At 42.9% G+C, this 14,875-nt stretch overlaps 1 protein-coding gene and 1 long non-coding RNA gene across 2 annotated transcripts in view; one reads left to right on the plus strand and one right to left on the minus strand.

Annotated features, from left to right (window-relative positions):
- Positions 1-4,555, plus strand: part of LOC149875020 (uncharacterized) — a 79,520-nt gene extending 74,965 nt beyond the window's left edge. The window contains exon 3 of the long non-coding RNA XR_016439018.1: positions 2,240-4,555. This is a non-coding gene — a long non-coding RNA (uncharacterized LOC149875020). The remainder of the gene's footprint in view (positions 1-2,239) is intronic.
- A 298-nt stretch (positions 4,556-4,853) lies between these two features.
- Positions 4,854-14,875, minus strand: part of KPNA3 (karyopherin subunit alpha 3) — a 91,636-nt gene continuing 81,614 nt past the window's right edge. Inside the window, exon 17 of the mRNA XM_090026119.1 lies at positions 4,854-7,399. Coding sequence (XP_089882245.1) covers positions 7,301-7,399 — 99 coding nt within the window. The 3' untranslated portion in view covers positions 4,854-7,300. The remainder of the gene's footprint in view (positions 7,400-14,875) is intronic.

Raw genomic sequence — 14,875 nt, forward strand, 5'->3', positions numbered from 1 at the left:
GTACACGTGCTGTCCTTAGAAAAGCACGGTATAGAAATAACCACACCGCAATCAGAAGCGGCAACTTGCCTGCTCTGCTAAGGAATTTTTGGACAATGTCTGCTCTCAAACCAAAGATTAAAAGGAGCTTTCCCACCATAGGCCCTTCATTCCAATAGGATCTTGAATTTTGGAATTCTAGGAAGAAGGTGTAGTGTTTTATATTATTAAACCTGCCTAGAACTCTTCATTAGGATACAATTTTCAGTTGCTTGTAACTTTGCCAATCTAAATATTTAGGTTGACTTTCACTGTGCTGGCTAATACACCCCCCCCCCCCAAAAAAAAACAGCATAAATAGTTTTAACTATTAAAACAAAAAGGCAAAACAACTGTTTTGCCCTTACTGAAGAAAACAATCCTTATACATTTTATTGTTAAGCTCCAACACACCATAGTTCAGAACAGGGGCTTAAAATTCGGCAGGGGGATCATTAGGGATGAATTCTTTTCTATCCCCATACAAAGTTGCTATTATTTAGCCACGGTATAAGCTTGTTAAGAATTAGGTAAATTCTCCAAAGATCCACCAGTCCTAGGTGTACTCCACCTTATGTGCATATAAACAACACCCGCACCATTCCCACCAAGCAGGCACTAGCTCAAAGCTGCATAGGTTGAACAGAACTTCATTGCGATTGCTCTTTGTAATGGCTACAGGACTGCTGTGGCAGGCACTGGAACTGAGAGTTGAGAGGCTTCCTCCTGTGCTCTCCTGAAATCTAGGCAGCAAGTCAGCAGTGGCAGCTGCAGTAGCGTTTAGAAGAGCGAGCTGCTTTTGGCGAAAGATGAAGTTATAAATGTCAGAGGAAGTTCATTAGAGGCAGGTCCTGTCAGACTAACCTGGTGGCCTTCTATGACCAGATCACAAAATCTTTAGACGCAGGGGTAGCAGTGGACATAGTCTTTCTGGACTTTAGGAAGGCCTTTGACACTGTCTCACCTCATTCTCATTAAAAAACTAGGGGACTGTGGCGTCAACATCTACACAGTCAATTGGGTCGCTAACTGGCTGGAGGGTCACACCCAGAGAGTGGTGGTGGATGGGTCTTATTCGACCTGGAGGGATGTGGGCAGTGGGGTCCCCCAGGGCTTGGCCCTTAGTCCCGCACTGTTCAACATGTTCATCAGAGACTTGGACGAGGGGGTAAAATGCACCCTGTTCAAATTTGCAGACGACACTAAGATGTGGGGAGAAGTGGGCATACTAGAAGGGAAAAATAGGCTGCAATCAGATCTAGACCGGTTACAGGGGTGGGCGGATGAGAACAGGATGGGTTTCAACATTGACAAGTGCAAGGTGATGCACCTGGGGAGGAAGAACCAGCACCATACCTACAGGCTGGGGAACTCCCTTCTCGTCAGTACAAGATCCTCTTCTGTCTCTGGAGTCATCACTGATGCCAAAATGAACATGGGCCGACAGTGTGGGGACATGGTCAGGAAGGCCAACCATGCCTTGTATCCACAGATGCATCTTGAGCAGGTCCAAGGAGGTGATTCTCCCCCTCTATGCGTTGCTGGTCAGGCCGCACTTGGAGTACTGTGTCCAGTTCTGGACACTGTACTTCAGGAGGGATGTGGACAACATGGAGAGGGTCCAGAGGAGGGCCATCCGCATGATTGGGGGCAGCAGGGCAGGCCCTAGGAGGAGAGGCTACGGGACCTGAACCTGTTCAGCCTCCACAAGAGAAGGCTGAGGGGGGGATCTAGAGGCCTGTTACAAACTAGCCATGGGGGACTAGCAGGCATTGGGGGAGTCCCTACTGCCCCCAGCACTACCAGGAGTGACAAGAAATAACGGTCACAAGCTGGCAGAGGGTAGATTTAGGCTAGATATCAGGAGGTGCTACTTCATTGTCAGGGTGGCTAGGATCTGGAACCAGCTTCCAAGAGAAGTGGTGCTGGCTCCTACCCTGTGAGTCTTTAAGAGGAGGCTGGATGAACATCTTACTGGGGTTGTTTGACCCCGGTACTCTTTCCTGCCATGGCAGGGGGTCGGACTTGATGATATGCTCAGGTCCCTTCCAACCCTAGAAACTGTAAGTAATGGTATATAGAACCAGATATACAGGGACAAGAAGGATCTACAAATAGTACACCATATTGGATATGAGCCCAGGTGTCTGATTCTCTACATTCATCTGTGGTACGCAAACAGATGTGAAACTACTGGCATACTACCTCATTTCTCTTTCAGTGACTGGCTTACACATAGGATAACAGCCCACTACTGCTACTATAGTTTGACCAGCAGAGACCTGCACTATGGAAACAAACCCTGCTGAAGATTTAAGATGGGAATCAATACAGTTCCATGAGGTAATTTTTTTCTCTTTAAGAAAAGTATGAATTTTGTGCAACATTTTTCTAGTATTGTTTTTAAGGTTGCCAAGTCATGAAGTTAAAACTACTAAATGCCAGAATTAAGATGCAACCTTAATTCAGGCCATATTGGCAAATATGATATAATCTTTGTAAGATCACAGTTTCTCTCCCCCACAGGACCTCATTCAGCCAGCGGGTAACTGTAGTTGTTTTTTTTTTTTTTAAATCATCCACAGCGAGCATGTGACCCCAGCCTTATTGACTATAGAAAGGGTGGCTCAGTGATGCTCTTACTCATAACACCGAGGTACTTCACCAACCTTTGTATTCAACATTCCCATGTCATTATGTGGCGGTATTATTCTCATTCTATTTCAAAGAAATGAAGCACAGTTAGAAAAAGTCTAAATTCTTTGGCTTCCTTTCTAAATTCCACTTATTTTACATGTCCAACTGAAAGTACTTAGGATCATTTTTTCAGAGTACTCAGCATTGTTAAAGGACTTTGACTGGAGTTGCGCTTGGTAACTTCAACTGCATCTGTGAGCATTCAGTATACACTTGGCACCTGAAATGAACACACAATTAGCAATCACTCAAAAAAATGGCTTAAGTGACTTGTCTAGCATATTAGAAACTGTGGCAGAAACTCTAGTTCTCTAGGACAACATTCAGGTGTCTTGATCTCCAGATAATCCTTTCTTCTGGAAATCCCCTGCCTCATGTAACATGACTTCAACTCCTGCAACAAGTAAGGCATGCCTCCTAGGGCATCTTTTACTCCACAGTTTTCATTTATCCTTGGAAGGCCCCTAGGTAACTTATACACTGAAAGAAATCAAAATGTAATGTAACTATGTAATTAAACTCTATCAAAATACGTGTCCACAGAGGAGAATTAAAAAAAAAAAATAGGCCTATCCACCTGAAGTGCTTCATGTAGACTTAACATCAAAAAGAATGTAAAATAATACAACAGTTGAAATATTATCATAATTTAACAATAAACAAGCCCCAATAAACAATAGTTTTATAAAGCAAGTCAACCCAAAATATCTGCTATGCTGTAAGCTCTCCATTTGGCAACTTTCATAAGCAAACATTTACACAGCCTTTACTAATTTCAAACTGTTTTAGAATATTGGCTTAAAATAGTCAATGCTACTAGTTCTACACCTTTTCATCTTGCAAATGTTTAATCAGTTTAACACATTTGTCCCTTTTGTTTATATTTGTGAGTGTAAGCATGAAATGTGTTACCTGCAACATAGCAGAGAGAACAGAAAAATAAGTAGGCTATTTTGAACACATGGCTATTTTAAAATAGATATGCTATCCAGAGAATATTCTACATTCAACTAGAATAGTTATGTAGGTCAAATATCAAGCCTGAGCTACCTGACAAAGTCCAATGAGATTTACAATTTTAAGTTAGTGTTTTCAAAAACATGTTTACCAATCCCTCCTCACCTTACCAATCCCTCCTTTACTTAGCAAATTCCTAAAACTGAATTAAAAAAAAATTACAGTAGGATACATTCCATGATACACTTTTATAGTATCATTCAAATTGCATTAAGGACTTGCTATGCAAGTAACAGATTTAGGATAACATTTTCAGAAGCACCCAAAAACAATTTAAGAGCTTGAATTATATTTAAAAAAAATTAAGTCAGTGGAACTTAAACTTCTTGCATGCATAAGTCAGTTTTTTCAGGGTTCAAATTACACTCTGACTCTTGGGCGGGGTCATGCGAGAGTGGCAGCTGGAAGCCAGAAGGAGCCACCACCTGAGCCACTTAGAAAGGTGTGGGGCACGCCATGGGCTCTTATCTCTTATGAGGAGGCTCAGCCCCCACAAACCCCTATTTCGAACCCTGACTTTTCCATATGGGATTCTTGCTCTTTAAGTTTTATCCTTCGTCTTTCATATTCATTTAATGTGGAAAAATACACCTGTAAATGTAATGCTATTATGTTTTAAAAGTCAGTCTTGTATAAGCAGGTAGAATTAAAATATCTACTACTCTGGAAAAGTTGTCTTTGGGAGTTTTACAGGGAGATTCAATTACAAACCTGATTCCCAATGTGATATAAGTTATTTCCTACTGTAGCATAAATGTGCGTCTCATGCCATTTGACTATCAATAGACAGAATCAATTGGTTTTTCATTTATTGCATTTATTTTCTTCCTAACAAGAAAATTCCTCAAAAATTCCGGGAGATTGGCATTTGAAAAGAAGTATTTGCTTTCCTCCTCTTCTTCCCTTGGATAGTCAACTCCATAGCAAGTACAAAAACTCCATACTATAAATAGTATTCAAAATTTCAGAGATCACTGCATTAGCTTATTTTTATTTGTTTTTGTAACATATTTCAAACTCATGCGAGTTCTACTAACTAAAATTTGGTCAAAGACAGAAAAACCCTTGAATCAATTTGAAAAAACTAAGCAGGTTCATAATTTTCAAAATAACTTCTTGCATTTTTATAGTATTTGATAGCAGCTTTTTATTGGTTACAAAACCTAAGCCCATATACAAAATTAGGAACACATTTAGATGCCTCTTTGAAAGAACGTTTTAGTTAACTGATAGTTTAAAAAAATAATAAAAACAATCCAATTTTTAAACACTGTTCTGAAAACTTAAAAGTGCAGCAATATACTTTTGTTTCCTTAATTAACTATGAAATGGTGCAATCCCAATCAAAAGCTGATAAGGTCACAACAGAAAGAACTGAGCAAACACTTTGTCCTACTTCACTCAATTCTCCAATGTTCACTTTAATGTGATGCATTGAGTGCAAGAAAAGGATTAAATCTTCACAGTAGTGGAAAACTGGTAATTTAATCTCAATTTGTATGTAATCTCTAGGACAACAGTGAGTGCAGGCTGAACAGGGCAACTGTCAGTCTATACAGCATATACTGAAACTTTTGAGTTGAGAGGGAATTTTTGTTTCACAATATCATCATCAGCTGGAACTCAACTTCAAATTTGCAAAAACTTTGTGACCTTACCTAACTTTGACTTCATGTTGTTTAGTTGCAGCGAACACCACACAGTTTTAAGATTTTAGGCTATAGTGTGTGACTAGGATGCAGTTACCATATGAAGCTTCAACTCAACTTTTGGGAAAAGAAAAAAGGCACAATGAACTTCAACTCAATCTTATGTGCACAAGAGTTGAAAAATCCGAGCCACCTTAAAGAGAAATTGATTCTAAAATTTATAAAACCTATAAATAATCAGAGGCCAAACCACTATATTAAAACAGATTATCTAGCAAGTAAAAATCTTGCAGTTTAAACATACGCTTGTATCTGTTTAAGATACAAGACAACTCGCTCTTTAAAGTGGCTCCACCTTGGCAGATATATATTTAATGAATGCACACCTGCTATGTGTTGTTCATCAGTGGAAAAAACAGCTGATCCACAAAGCTCTGATGGCATCTGTCCTTATCTTCATCACAGTAAATACAACCCACATCCAGTAACTAAATTAGTTTAGACTTTTCTATCCCTTCACATCAATGCATTGGGAAATTACACCCAGTAAACAACAGCAACAAAACCAGTTTGTGATAGCTTACAGTTTTAAATTATTCGTCTTCACCCCAGCAATACCAAATCCCTTTGAAAACAACTGGGCTGGACGATAAAAGCAATGACCTTGTATATCACCAGCTCATGTAAAGTTATTTAATGTGTGCTGCACATGAGGTTTATGCTGAATAACTGCAGCTTCCAAGCAGTCTCACATGTCAACTAGTTTGCTTTTTTAAATCATGTGAATATGGTTTTAGACTAGTTTCTGAATTACTCTTCCAATACTCTCAGAACGAAGCTTTTATGATGCTTCTATATAATCGCTGGTTTGTTGCCAACCACATCATCATAAGCACTGGTTACTAAGTAAAAAATAGTTTAAGACTAAATTACAGTAAACATGAAAGCTCCACAGTTTAAACCCAATATAAATCAACCCTATCCAATTATCAATTTAAAATGAAATACATTGACTACTGAAAGTTGAAAGCAAGATTCTTTTTAACTAATGCACATATTTTGGACAGATTTTTTTCTACAGTCAGGGACTCTTGCTTTCAGCTTAAACAGAAGTTCAAGTCCATAACAGGTTGTAGCTCAGGTAAAATACCATGCACAGCATTTGATTACTTCAAAACAGCAGGAACACACAGGCTGAAGTGAGTGGTCAAATAGGGCTCGCTGTTCTCAAAAATTAGGTATAATGGCAAAAGCTTTACCAGTCCAAATCTACAGTTCATTCTCCAACCCTGGTTTCTGAGGCAGTTAATGAACACACATCAATTACTGATAGATGAAGTAGTTTGTTTTGTTAACTTAACTGTTTAATCAATTGCCAAGTGTTTTAAGTTACTTTTATTTCAGTTTCACCAATGAAATTCATTTGGCTTGCTTTTAATCTATTCTTCCACATGAAGTATATGAAAATATGTTTGTGGAGGACAATGATGGAGGCTCAGATTAAACTGTGCCCCTGTACAGTCTTCCAAAATGCATCATACCAAAGTGTCTTGATTCACAGCGCACCATTTTCCAAAGAAGCTACTTTTCCGTGGAAAGCCAATGTGCCACCACTATGGAATATTTTAAACAAAACTGCAGATTGAGGTTGTCAGCATGTGGCACCAGGGAGAAAAGGCAAAAAAGGTAGTTGGGACTGTTAAAAAGAATTCTAAAACAGTTTAAGAGATCATGCATATGCATTTACAGTCCATGTGATAGTGACTTTTGGCAACTGCAAAGTGACCGATACATGGCTTGCTTTAGAAGCATCAAAACAAAGAGGCATGTGTATCTTGGAGCCTTTTGTTTCTTCACGTGGTAGCCATCTGGTGGTGCTTTGTATTGTTGTGGGACAGAGAAGCTGCACTGCACTGAACTTAAAAATTAAACTCTTTTGTTTGAAGATTGGCTGTTGGGTCAAAATTGTAAGTACCTCCTTGAGTGGCTTCAGGAATGAGACTGGGATCTTCATCAATCTATAAAACAGAATGAAAAGCAATTCATTTGGACCCAATTTACACACACACACACACTTTATGAAATGAAATAATATTACCAAAAAGTAATATATCAATAATATTTTATCCCGTTCAATCTTTGTCGTTTGTTTTTTTTAAGTCATGCTGGGTCCCTAGGGCCAAGGGGGAGAACAGGTCATCAAATCAGGCTAGTCTATTGATGTATAGTATAAGCCACTATATAACAAAGGATGACAAGTCATAGTTTCCTTGGAACCCCTAGAAGAATCGATGCCTTTTAAAGTTACCTTTGTTTTTAGAGGAAGTTTAAAATTATTAACTTTAACATTTTCTCACTTGCAGCAGTATACTTATTTGCACAAGACTGCTTTCCAGTAACTGTTCTCTGAACATCACTCTGCTAATCAGACTTGTGGCTCTACACATCTTGTGTCATGGTTACAGGCCTATCTGAGGCAATAAAACTCTTTGGGGGTAGGGGAAAGCACACAAACACCTCTGACACCCAGTAGCCAAGCACTGAAAATTTCAGAATGTACCCTGTAAGTCCTTCAACTTCTTTTCACTTCAGGAAGTTGTTATCTTCTAGGTAGAAGGGATGTAAAAGTATGATCGGCAGGCTGCACCAGGTTTGGAGAACAAATTACTGACAAGTATCTCCGTGAAATATTTATTAGTCTCCTACAGCAAAGATCTGCTGAGGCAGCAACAACCCCACAGAGACAGTCTGGAAAGAATTTAAGAACTGTTTTCCTGAGGATCCAATATGAATTCAGAGCTAATAAGATAACATTTTGTAACAGTGAGAGCTGCTACCTGTTGTCAGTTTAGACTTCTGTGCAGACATTACAAAGTAACGGTGCCAAAGTTATCACTTAGTGCAAGTTGTCCATCATCCCTGAGGAAGTCAGCAAAGCAACAGATTAAGTCCGTGTTCTGAAGTAGGCACTGACTAGAGCTGCCTGTCCCTATTACAGCACTGAGGAGTCCTTGTACATCCCATACACTCCACCTCCTCTCAGATGAGCTGATCCCAGAAACAGATTCAGTGGGCATGTCCATGTGGCAGGCCAGTAGGGGGCACTCCTGCACTGAGACACCTGCCACACTGTGCCCTACCAAAAACCAGGCTTCAGATGCCTCCCCAGGGGCACCAACTTCTGGTCAATTCCCTTCCTGGAGCACACCACCAAGACTTAGACCTTTATCTGGGCCCTGTGCCACCTAGGATACACATGCCCTATAGACCTTGGGATCCTGAAATGCTTCTATTAGCCTGAAGCACAGAAAGGAGCCTCTCTTAGTCAACAGAACCAAGGGGGCACAAAGGCATACCCGATCCCTCTCCCAGCAAGTTCACCATGCTTGCCATAGTGGAGAGCTTTATTAGTTAAAGAGGGCAGGGCTTGGGGAAGGGTACAGGATACAGAAGCATCAAAGAATAACCTTAGACCAAACAGTGGGGCTAGGTAGCCTTTTGCCATGCGTCTGCATCACAGTAAGCTACATTTCTAGGTAAGTTTCTGGTAAGTTACTCAGAAGGATCATCCAAAAGCTGACTGAACTTTCCTCTGGAGGTGAGCAGGTCATGGTGTGTCAGTGACTTCTGAAAGGGGCTCCCCCAAGATAGATGAATCCTTAAATACCCTGTCATGATCTCATCACTAAATACTCACCAGAAGCAGCCCAGCTGGCTGATGCCTGGTGCTTTCAAATGACATCACCTTCCCAGGTAAGGGGACCAGTCACCTGACCTGCAGTAGTGGGGAAACTGAGACAAAGGGAGCAGGTCCCCTCTCCCTCAGGAATGTCCCCATCCCAGGTCACAACCCAGTGTTAAATGAAACACGGGGGAGGGGCCGCAGCCTACTTACAGCAGTGAAGCAGAGTGAAGGGATGATTCCTCCACAGTCTACACATTCATTAACGTGCTTTAGTTAATGCATTATGGGGTACTAGGAAAATGTGCTTTAGCCTGTCTTAATGCACATTAACTAAAGAGCACCGTTTTTGACTGACTTCAAAGCACACTGAAATAGGCTAATGTGCATTAACGCACATGCGTGAATGCACCCAGTCTGAACTACAATGATTAACCAGTACATGAGAGAAGACAGATCTGTTAGGAACTGTTTCAGTGAGTTGAGATAAACAGGCTGGTGACCATACCAATGCTGCTGCTAAGACAACCTCAGCTACAGAAAATGGTCACATATGACTCAGTTTCACTGTTATATGCTGAATTAGCCAAGGCTAAGGACAGGCATTTGATTCCATCACTACAAATCTCTGAAAAGTCTGCAGCCCTAGAAAATGTGATGAGAGGATGCATACCCCTGGCTGAACAGTAACTAAGTCATCTCAGAGACAAGCTCTCCAGCCAGGGACACAACAGGAAGCTGTTCCTTTGCTCACTTTCTTCAAAAACAAAACAAAAAGCCCCTTGACAACCAGCACACCATATTTTTGTGCTGGGGGAAAAAAGTCTGAGAGATCATTCTCTCAGAGGAATGGGTGGGAATGCAGAAGAATCTGAATCTGATCTGAATAAATCCTGACTTGCAATAGCATGCGTGCTGATTCTGGAACCTGTCTTTATGTGAAGACAGATGCTGTGTTACCTAAGATTGCGCTACCCAGAAGCAAGTGTAACTATATTCTGTACTTCATTCAGCTGCTGTTGGTAATTTTGCCTGACTGCCAATATCCCAATAAATCAGTGCATAACTTGGAAAAACTTGGAATCTTGTACTCCAAAATTAGCAAAAGACCACCACGGTAATTCTGGTATAACAGTAGGACCTGGTAAAGGTGCAGGTGAGTCAGCAGTGAGGGGGAATCACTTTCCAGTCTCCTCAGAAAGACAGCAAAAGACTAAGGAGGAAAAAAAAATGTTCCTGGTCAGTGCTGAATCACTAGTGCAGTCCAGCAGCTAAGATCAGTATAGTTTTCCCCATTTCATACATATTCCCTTGAAGAGGACTTTGTTTGTCATTAAAGGACTGGAATACTGTTCTGGCTTTGATGGTTCCTATTTATAAGTAACTGTCTGAGGAGCTTTGTCTAATTGTATATTCTTTCCTGCCTCCACAAAGAATCATAAGACATTCTTAAACTGAAAATCCGGCCATGTTATAACATCTGCAAAGAGAACTAAATCTTGGATTCACACTTTTATTCAGTGAATCCCAGGACGAACCACTTGAAGAAATTAATCTTCCATGTCTAAAATAATGTGTACAAATTGTCTCTGAATGGTACAGAAGACAGGACAGATTTGAAACCATTAAGCACACTTTCAAAATTGCTGCCCCAAAAGGGATAGCTGCTGAAAACCATGAAGCAAAGTATCTTAGATGTCAGCAGCTACAGAAAGGATTACCAGGATATAAAGCTGTAGGACTTCAAATCTCACAAATCCCAGAAAATGGTAAAAGGGATGCAGAATACATGGACAGAAAGATGTCTTCTTGAGATCCTTCCCAGCCCTGTTTTATCTGCTGGTATATACCTCAGGAGTCAAAAGAGAAAGGCTACTTTCTAAAGAATACCCAAGGAACCCCCAAGCAAGTTAAACTTAGCAGCCATTAACTTTTCCAGAACTCATCTAGGTTTGAATTTGATGTTTTGGTACCCACAAAATAGGGCACTAAATTTGGAGCACAGGCTACCTGGTGTCAGTATAAAGTGACTGTCACAGCTGCTGCTTAAGCCTGCTTGTAGTCAGAAGTGTCACAAAAGAATCTTTGCATCTCCTCACTTCTGGTTAGCATATTCTTTCCTTGGAGAGATACAGAAGGCCAATGGCTGGTAACAGGTGACTCCTAAAGTTAGAGCTACTATCTAAATGATTTAACATTATAGATGCCTCATCCCAAAGAACTTGAGAAACTCTCTACTGCACATCAATCGCTAAGACTGCAGAGAGAACACCTTAAGAAGAGAGGTGCATGAAGATATTTAGAAAAAAGCCTTTAATACCTGGCATCAAGCATGACATTTTCTTGAACCAGATTACTTAACAAATAAGTGATTCCAGAGTCAAATCCGCCTTTTGCTTTACAGGAAGAGCTATCTACTTTTTCAAAGGAATCACCAAAGATCAACCATTACGTGGTTCTTATTTACTGAAAATCATGAGAATGCCATCTATTCTACTACACTGTATAAAACCCTCTGGGGTCCCTCACAGGAAGACAAGACAAGACAACATCAGAGAACAAAAATGAAGTAACTACTAAGTGAATGACAAGACTATCACCCTAGCAGCAGCTGTTAGTGTTACAGAAACTGGGCAATCCTCCTGCACACAGCACCCTGCTGCAGCTCTCCAGTACTCTGAAATCTAGAAGGGCTTTCCCACTCTTCCTCCACTCTTTTGGCTGGAACATTACTCTTTATTAACAACCTGAATCAGAGGGAGCTGAAACCTGTAAGAATGAGAGGTGTACCAATATTTTGGTCCATACTGGATCAGCACCGATAAAAAAGAAAATTGACAATATAGGCAATCAGCTTTTTTGGCTGCTGTAGCTGATAAATTTAACTGATAAACTCCACATGTATGCATGTAGACAGCAAGCATGCAACCAGAAATGCAGCCCAGCAGCTTAGCGAGCAGTATCCGGCTGGTAAGTCTGTGGGAGGAAAGGGTGTGGGGGGGCCCCATGGTGAGAGAAGGGAGAGGGGTTACAGTAAGGGCAGGCACTGCCAGGGCAGGGCAGGGTGCAGGGCAGAGCTGTGAGTGGCTCATCCAGGGGTCATGAAGGGGGCAGCTCCCAGTGCTGTGCACACCCCCACGGAAGGCATGGGGGGCATGTGCCCCCTGGATTTGTGCACAGGGCTCAGGGGCTGCGCTGGCCTCTTCCTAGTGGGGGCGGGGGGGGGGGGGGAGGGAAATGGGCCAGGGCTGTACTCACAGCAGGCAGGGTGGGGCAGGTGGCAGGGGTGGTGCAGGAATGGTGTCTACAGGGTGGGCTACAGCCACCCCAAAACTTCCCATAGCTCCCACTCCCCCTCCCAGTGCCACTGCTGCCTGCCCTACCCGTCCACCCTGTGCACAGCCCCAGCCCAGCCCCCCACCAGAAAGAGGCTGGTGTAGCCCCTGGCCCCAAGCCCACAGTGGGCAGCCTACCCTCACCCTGCACACAAGTCTGGGGGGCATATGCCCCCCTTGTCTCCCCCAGGGATGCATGCAGTGACGGGAGCTCCCTGTGGCTCCATCCTGAGCTGCTTCTGGCCCGGCTGGGCAGCACCTGGCCCAACCCACTTCCTCCCTCATCGTGGGGGCCTTGATCTGTCCCCCCGCATACCCCTTCCCTCCCCCAAAGCCCTTCCCCATCACAGACTTATTGGCTGGATGCTGCTCTCCCACTGTCAAGCTGCATACTGGCTACTGGACTGGTATCAGCCATCAGTATCACCCAAAAAAATCTTTTTTGGTACACCCATAATAAAATGTGGATAAGTATCTTGCTCTGAAATAAGTGACACTCTCAGGCAAGAACAGATTGCCAGGCTGCCACCATAAGAGAGACTGATCTTACAAGAACATAACAGGGACAATCCAGAGGATCAACCTACCTTGACTAAACAATCCCAGCACAGACCTTATAAAGTCCCAGCATATGTATCCACTATGAGAAAGTCCTAGTCTCCTGTGACATCCTAGGATGTGATGAGATGGCAAGACCTGAGGCTAGACCAGAACCATGTTTTGCATTTCACTGGTTTATTTCCCAATGATTTTTCTCAGTTCTTACACATTAAGCAGTCTGAACTGTAACCCCAAGGACTTCCTATAATCTGAGATGCAAGACTGCTCAACTACTTTACTTCAGAGGACCCTGAGCTGGAAGTACAGAATCAGACAAGTTCCTAGCATTTTCAGCTCGGAGCTTGCAAGCTTTACAAGCAAGGCAGTCAAAACCCAATGCTTGAACCTGCTACTCTTTTCTGAAGTAGCCTAGAGTAGATCAACAGAACAAGCAAACATTCTGAGCAAACACTCCAAGTGAACAGGATTGCTGAAGACTGACATTTCCATAAAACAAGATAAGACAAGCAGCCAGATTTTGCAACAACTGCCCTTATAATATCAAAATCCCATTATGAGACACGTGTTCAGAAGAGTGTTAAAATACCATAAACATTACTAAAAACTAAGATGTGTTAAATTAAACTACATAATGAAGGTAGATTGGTTCAGTAACTAAAATCATCAACAGGAAGATTGGAACTGAGGGACTAATGGCATAGACCAGGGGTAGGCAAAATACGGCCCATGTGCCATCCAGCCCATGGCACATCCTGCCACCCGCTAGGCACACAGCAGGGCTGGGGTGGCTCTTCAAGCTGCACTGCCTTTCCAGGCAGCCTAGGTGGCAGCGGCTTCTTCCAGTTGCTGCCACCACTGGCCCCAACCCTATGGTACTGGCCCAACCTCGGCCTGCCCCACACCATACACCAGCTTTGGACCAGTCAGAACCCATGTGCCAGACCAGCTCTAGACTCACCCGCTCACACTGAGCAGCAGCAGCCAGGCAAGGAAAAATCAACCCCACCGCCCTCACCACTGCTGGGCCCTTTTTGCTGCAGCTGCCCAGAGCCTGTGCTCAGGATGCCCTGCAGCTCTTCTGCACTGCTACCACTGGATGGGACAGAAGTGGCAGGGCAGCCTGGGCAAGGAGGACCCAGCAGGGGAGGGGTGGGGCCTTTCCCCCAGGTCCATCAGCAGCTTCTGCTCAGATGAGTCCAGAGCAGGCACAGGGCAGGCCGAGTTGGGGCTCTGCATGCAGGTTCTGGCTAGTCTGGAGCTGATCCACACTACTGAGCCGAGTCTGGGGTGGACACAGGGCAGGTCAGGGTCAGTGCTGTGGGTCCCCACCAGTACCATGAGGCTGGGGCCAGAGGCAGCAGCAGCAGCAGCCAGAAGGAGCTGCCGCCACCTAGGGTGCTTAGAAACACAGGGTGGGCCAGGGTCGGGCACTGTTGGCAGTGGTGCGTGGGCTCCAGACTGTTGCGGGGTTGGTGGTGGGGGTGGGGAGAGGTGTGCTGAACTCCCCAGAACTGCCTAGGGGGCTTGTAGCCCCAAAATAATTGCCTACCCCAGTACAGACCATGGCATTTAAATATATAGATATTTTACACAATTTTACTTTTCTGAATGCTTCCACAAATAGCCAAACAGGACATGAGATTCCCACAACAGTGATCTAAAACTAAATTAAAAATCTCTACTGCACTGAAATGATCATGTTAAAATACAGGCAACCCCTGCTTAATGCTGTTTCACTTGGTGCTATTTTGCTATAACACTCATTTGAAATTGACACCTGATTTCACTTTGTGAGTTTTGTTATAATGCTCACAGCCACCATCTTGGGTCATTAAAAACAAGTGCAGTTGCAATCTAGGGTCATCAAATACTTTTGGTTTCGCTTAATGCTTGTTTCACCTAACGCTCAGTTTTTA

The sequence above is a fragment of the Crocodylus siamensis genome, chromosome 1 (genome assembly GCF_052110815.1).
Source record: "Crocodylus siamensis isolate JL-2025a chromosome 1, ASM5211081v1, whole genome shotgun sequence".
NCBI classification, from domain to species: domain Eukaryota; kingdom Metazoa; phylum Chordata; order Crocodylia; family Crocodylidae; genus Crocodylus; species Crocodylus siamensis.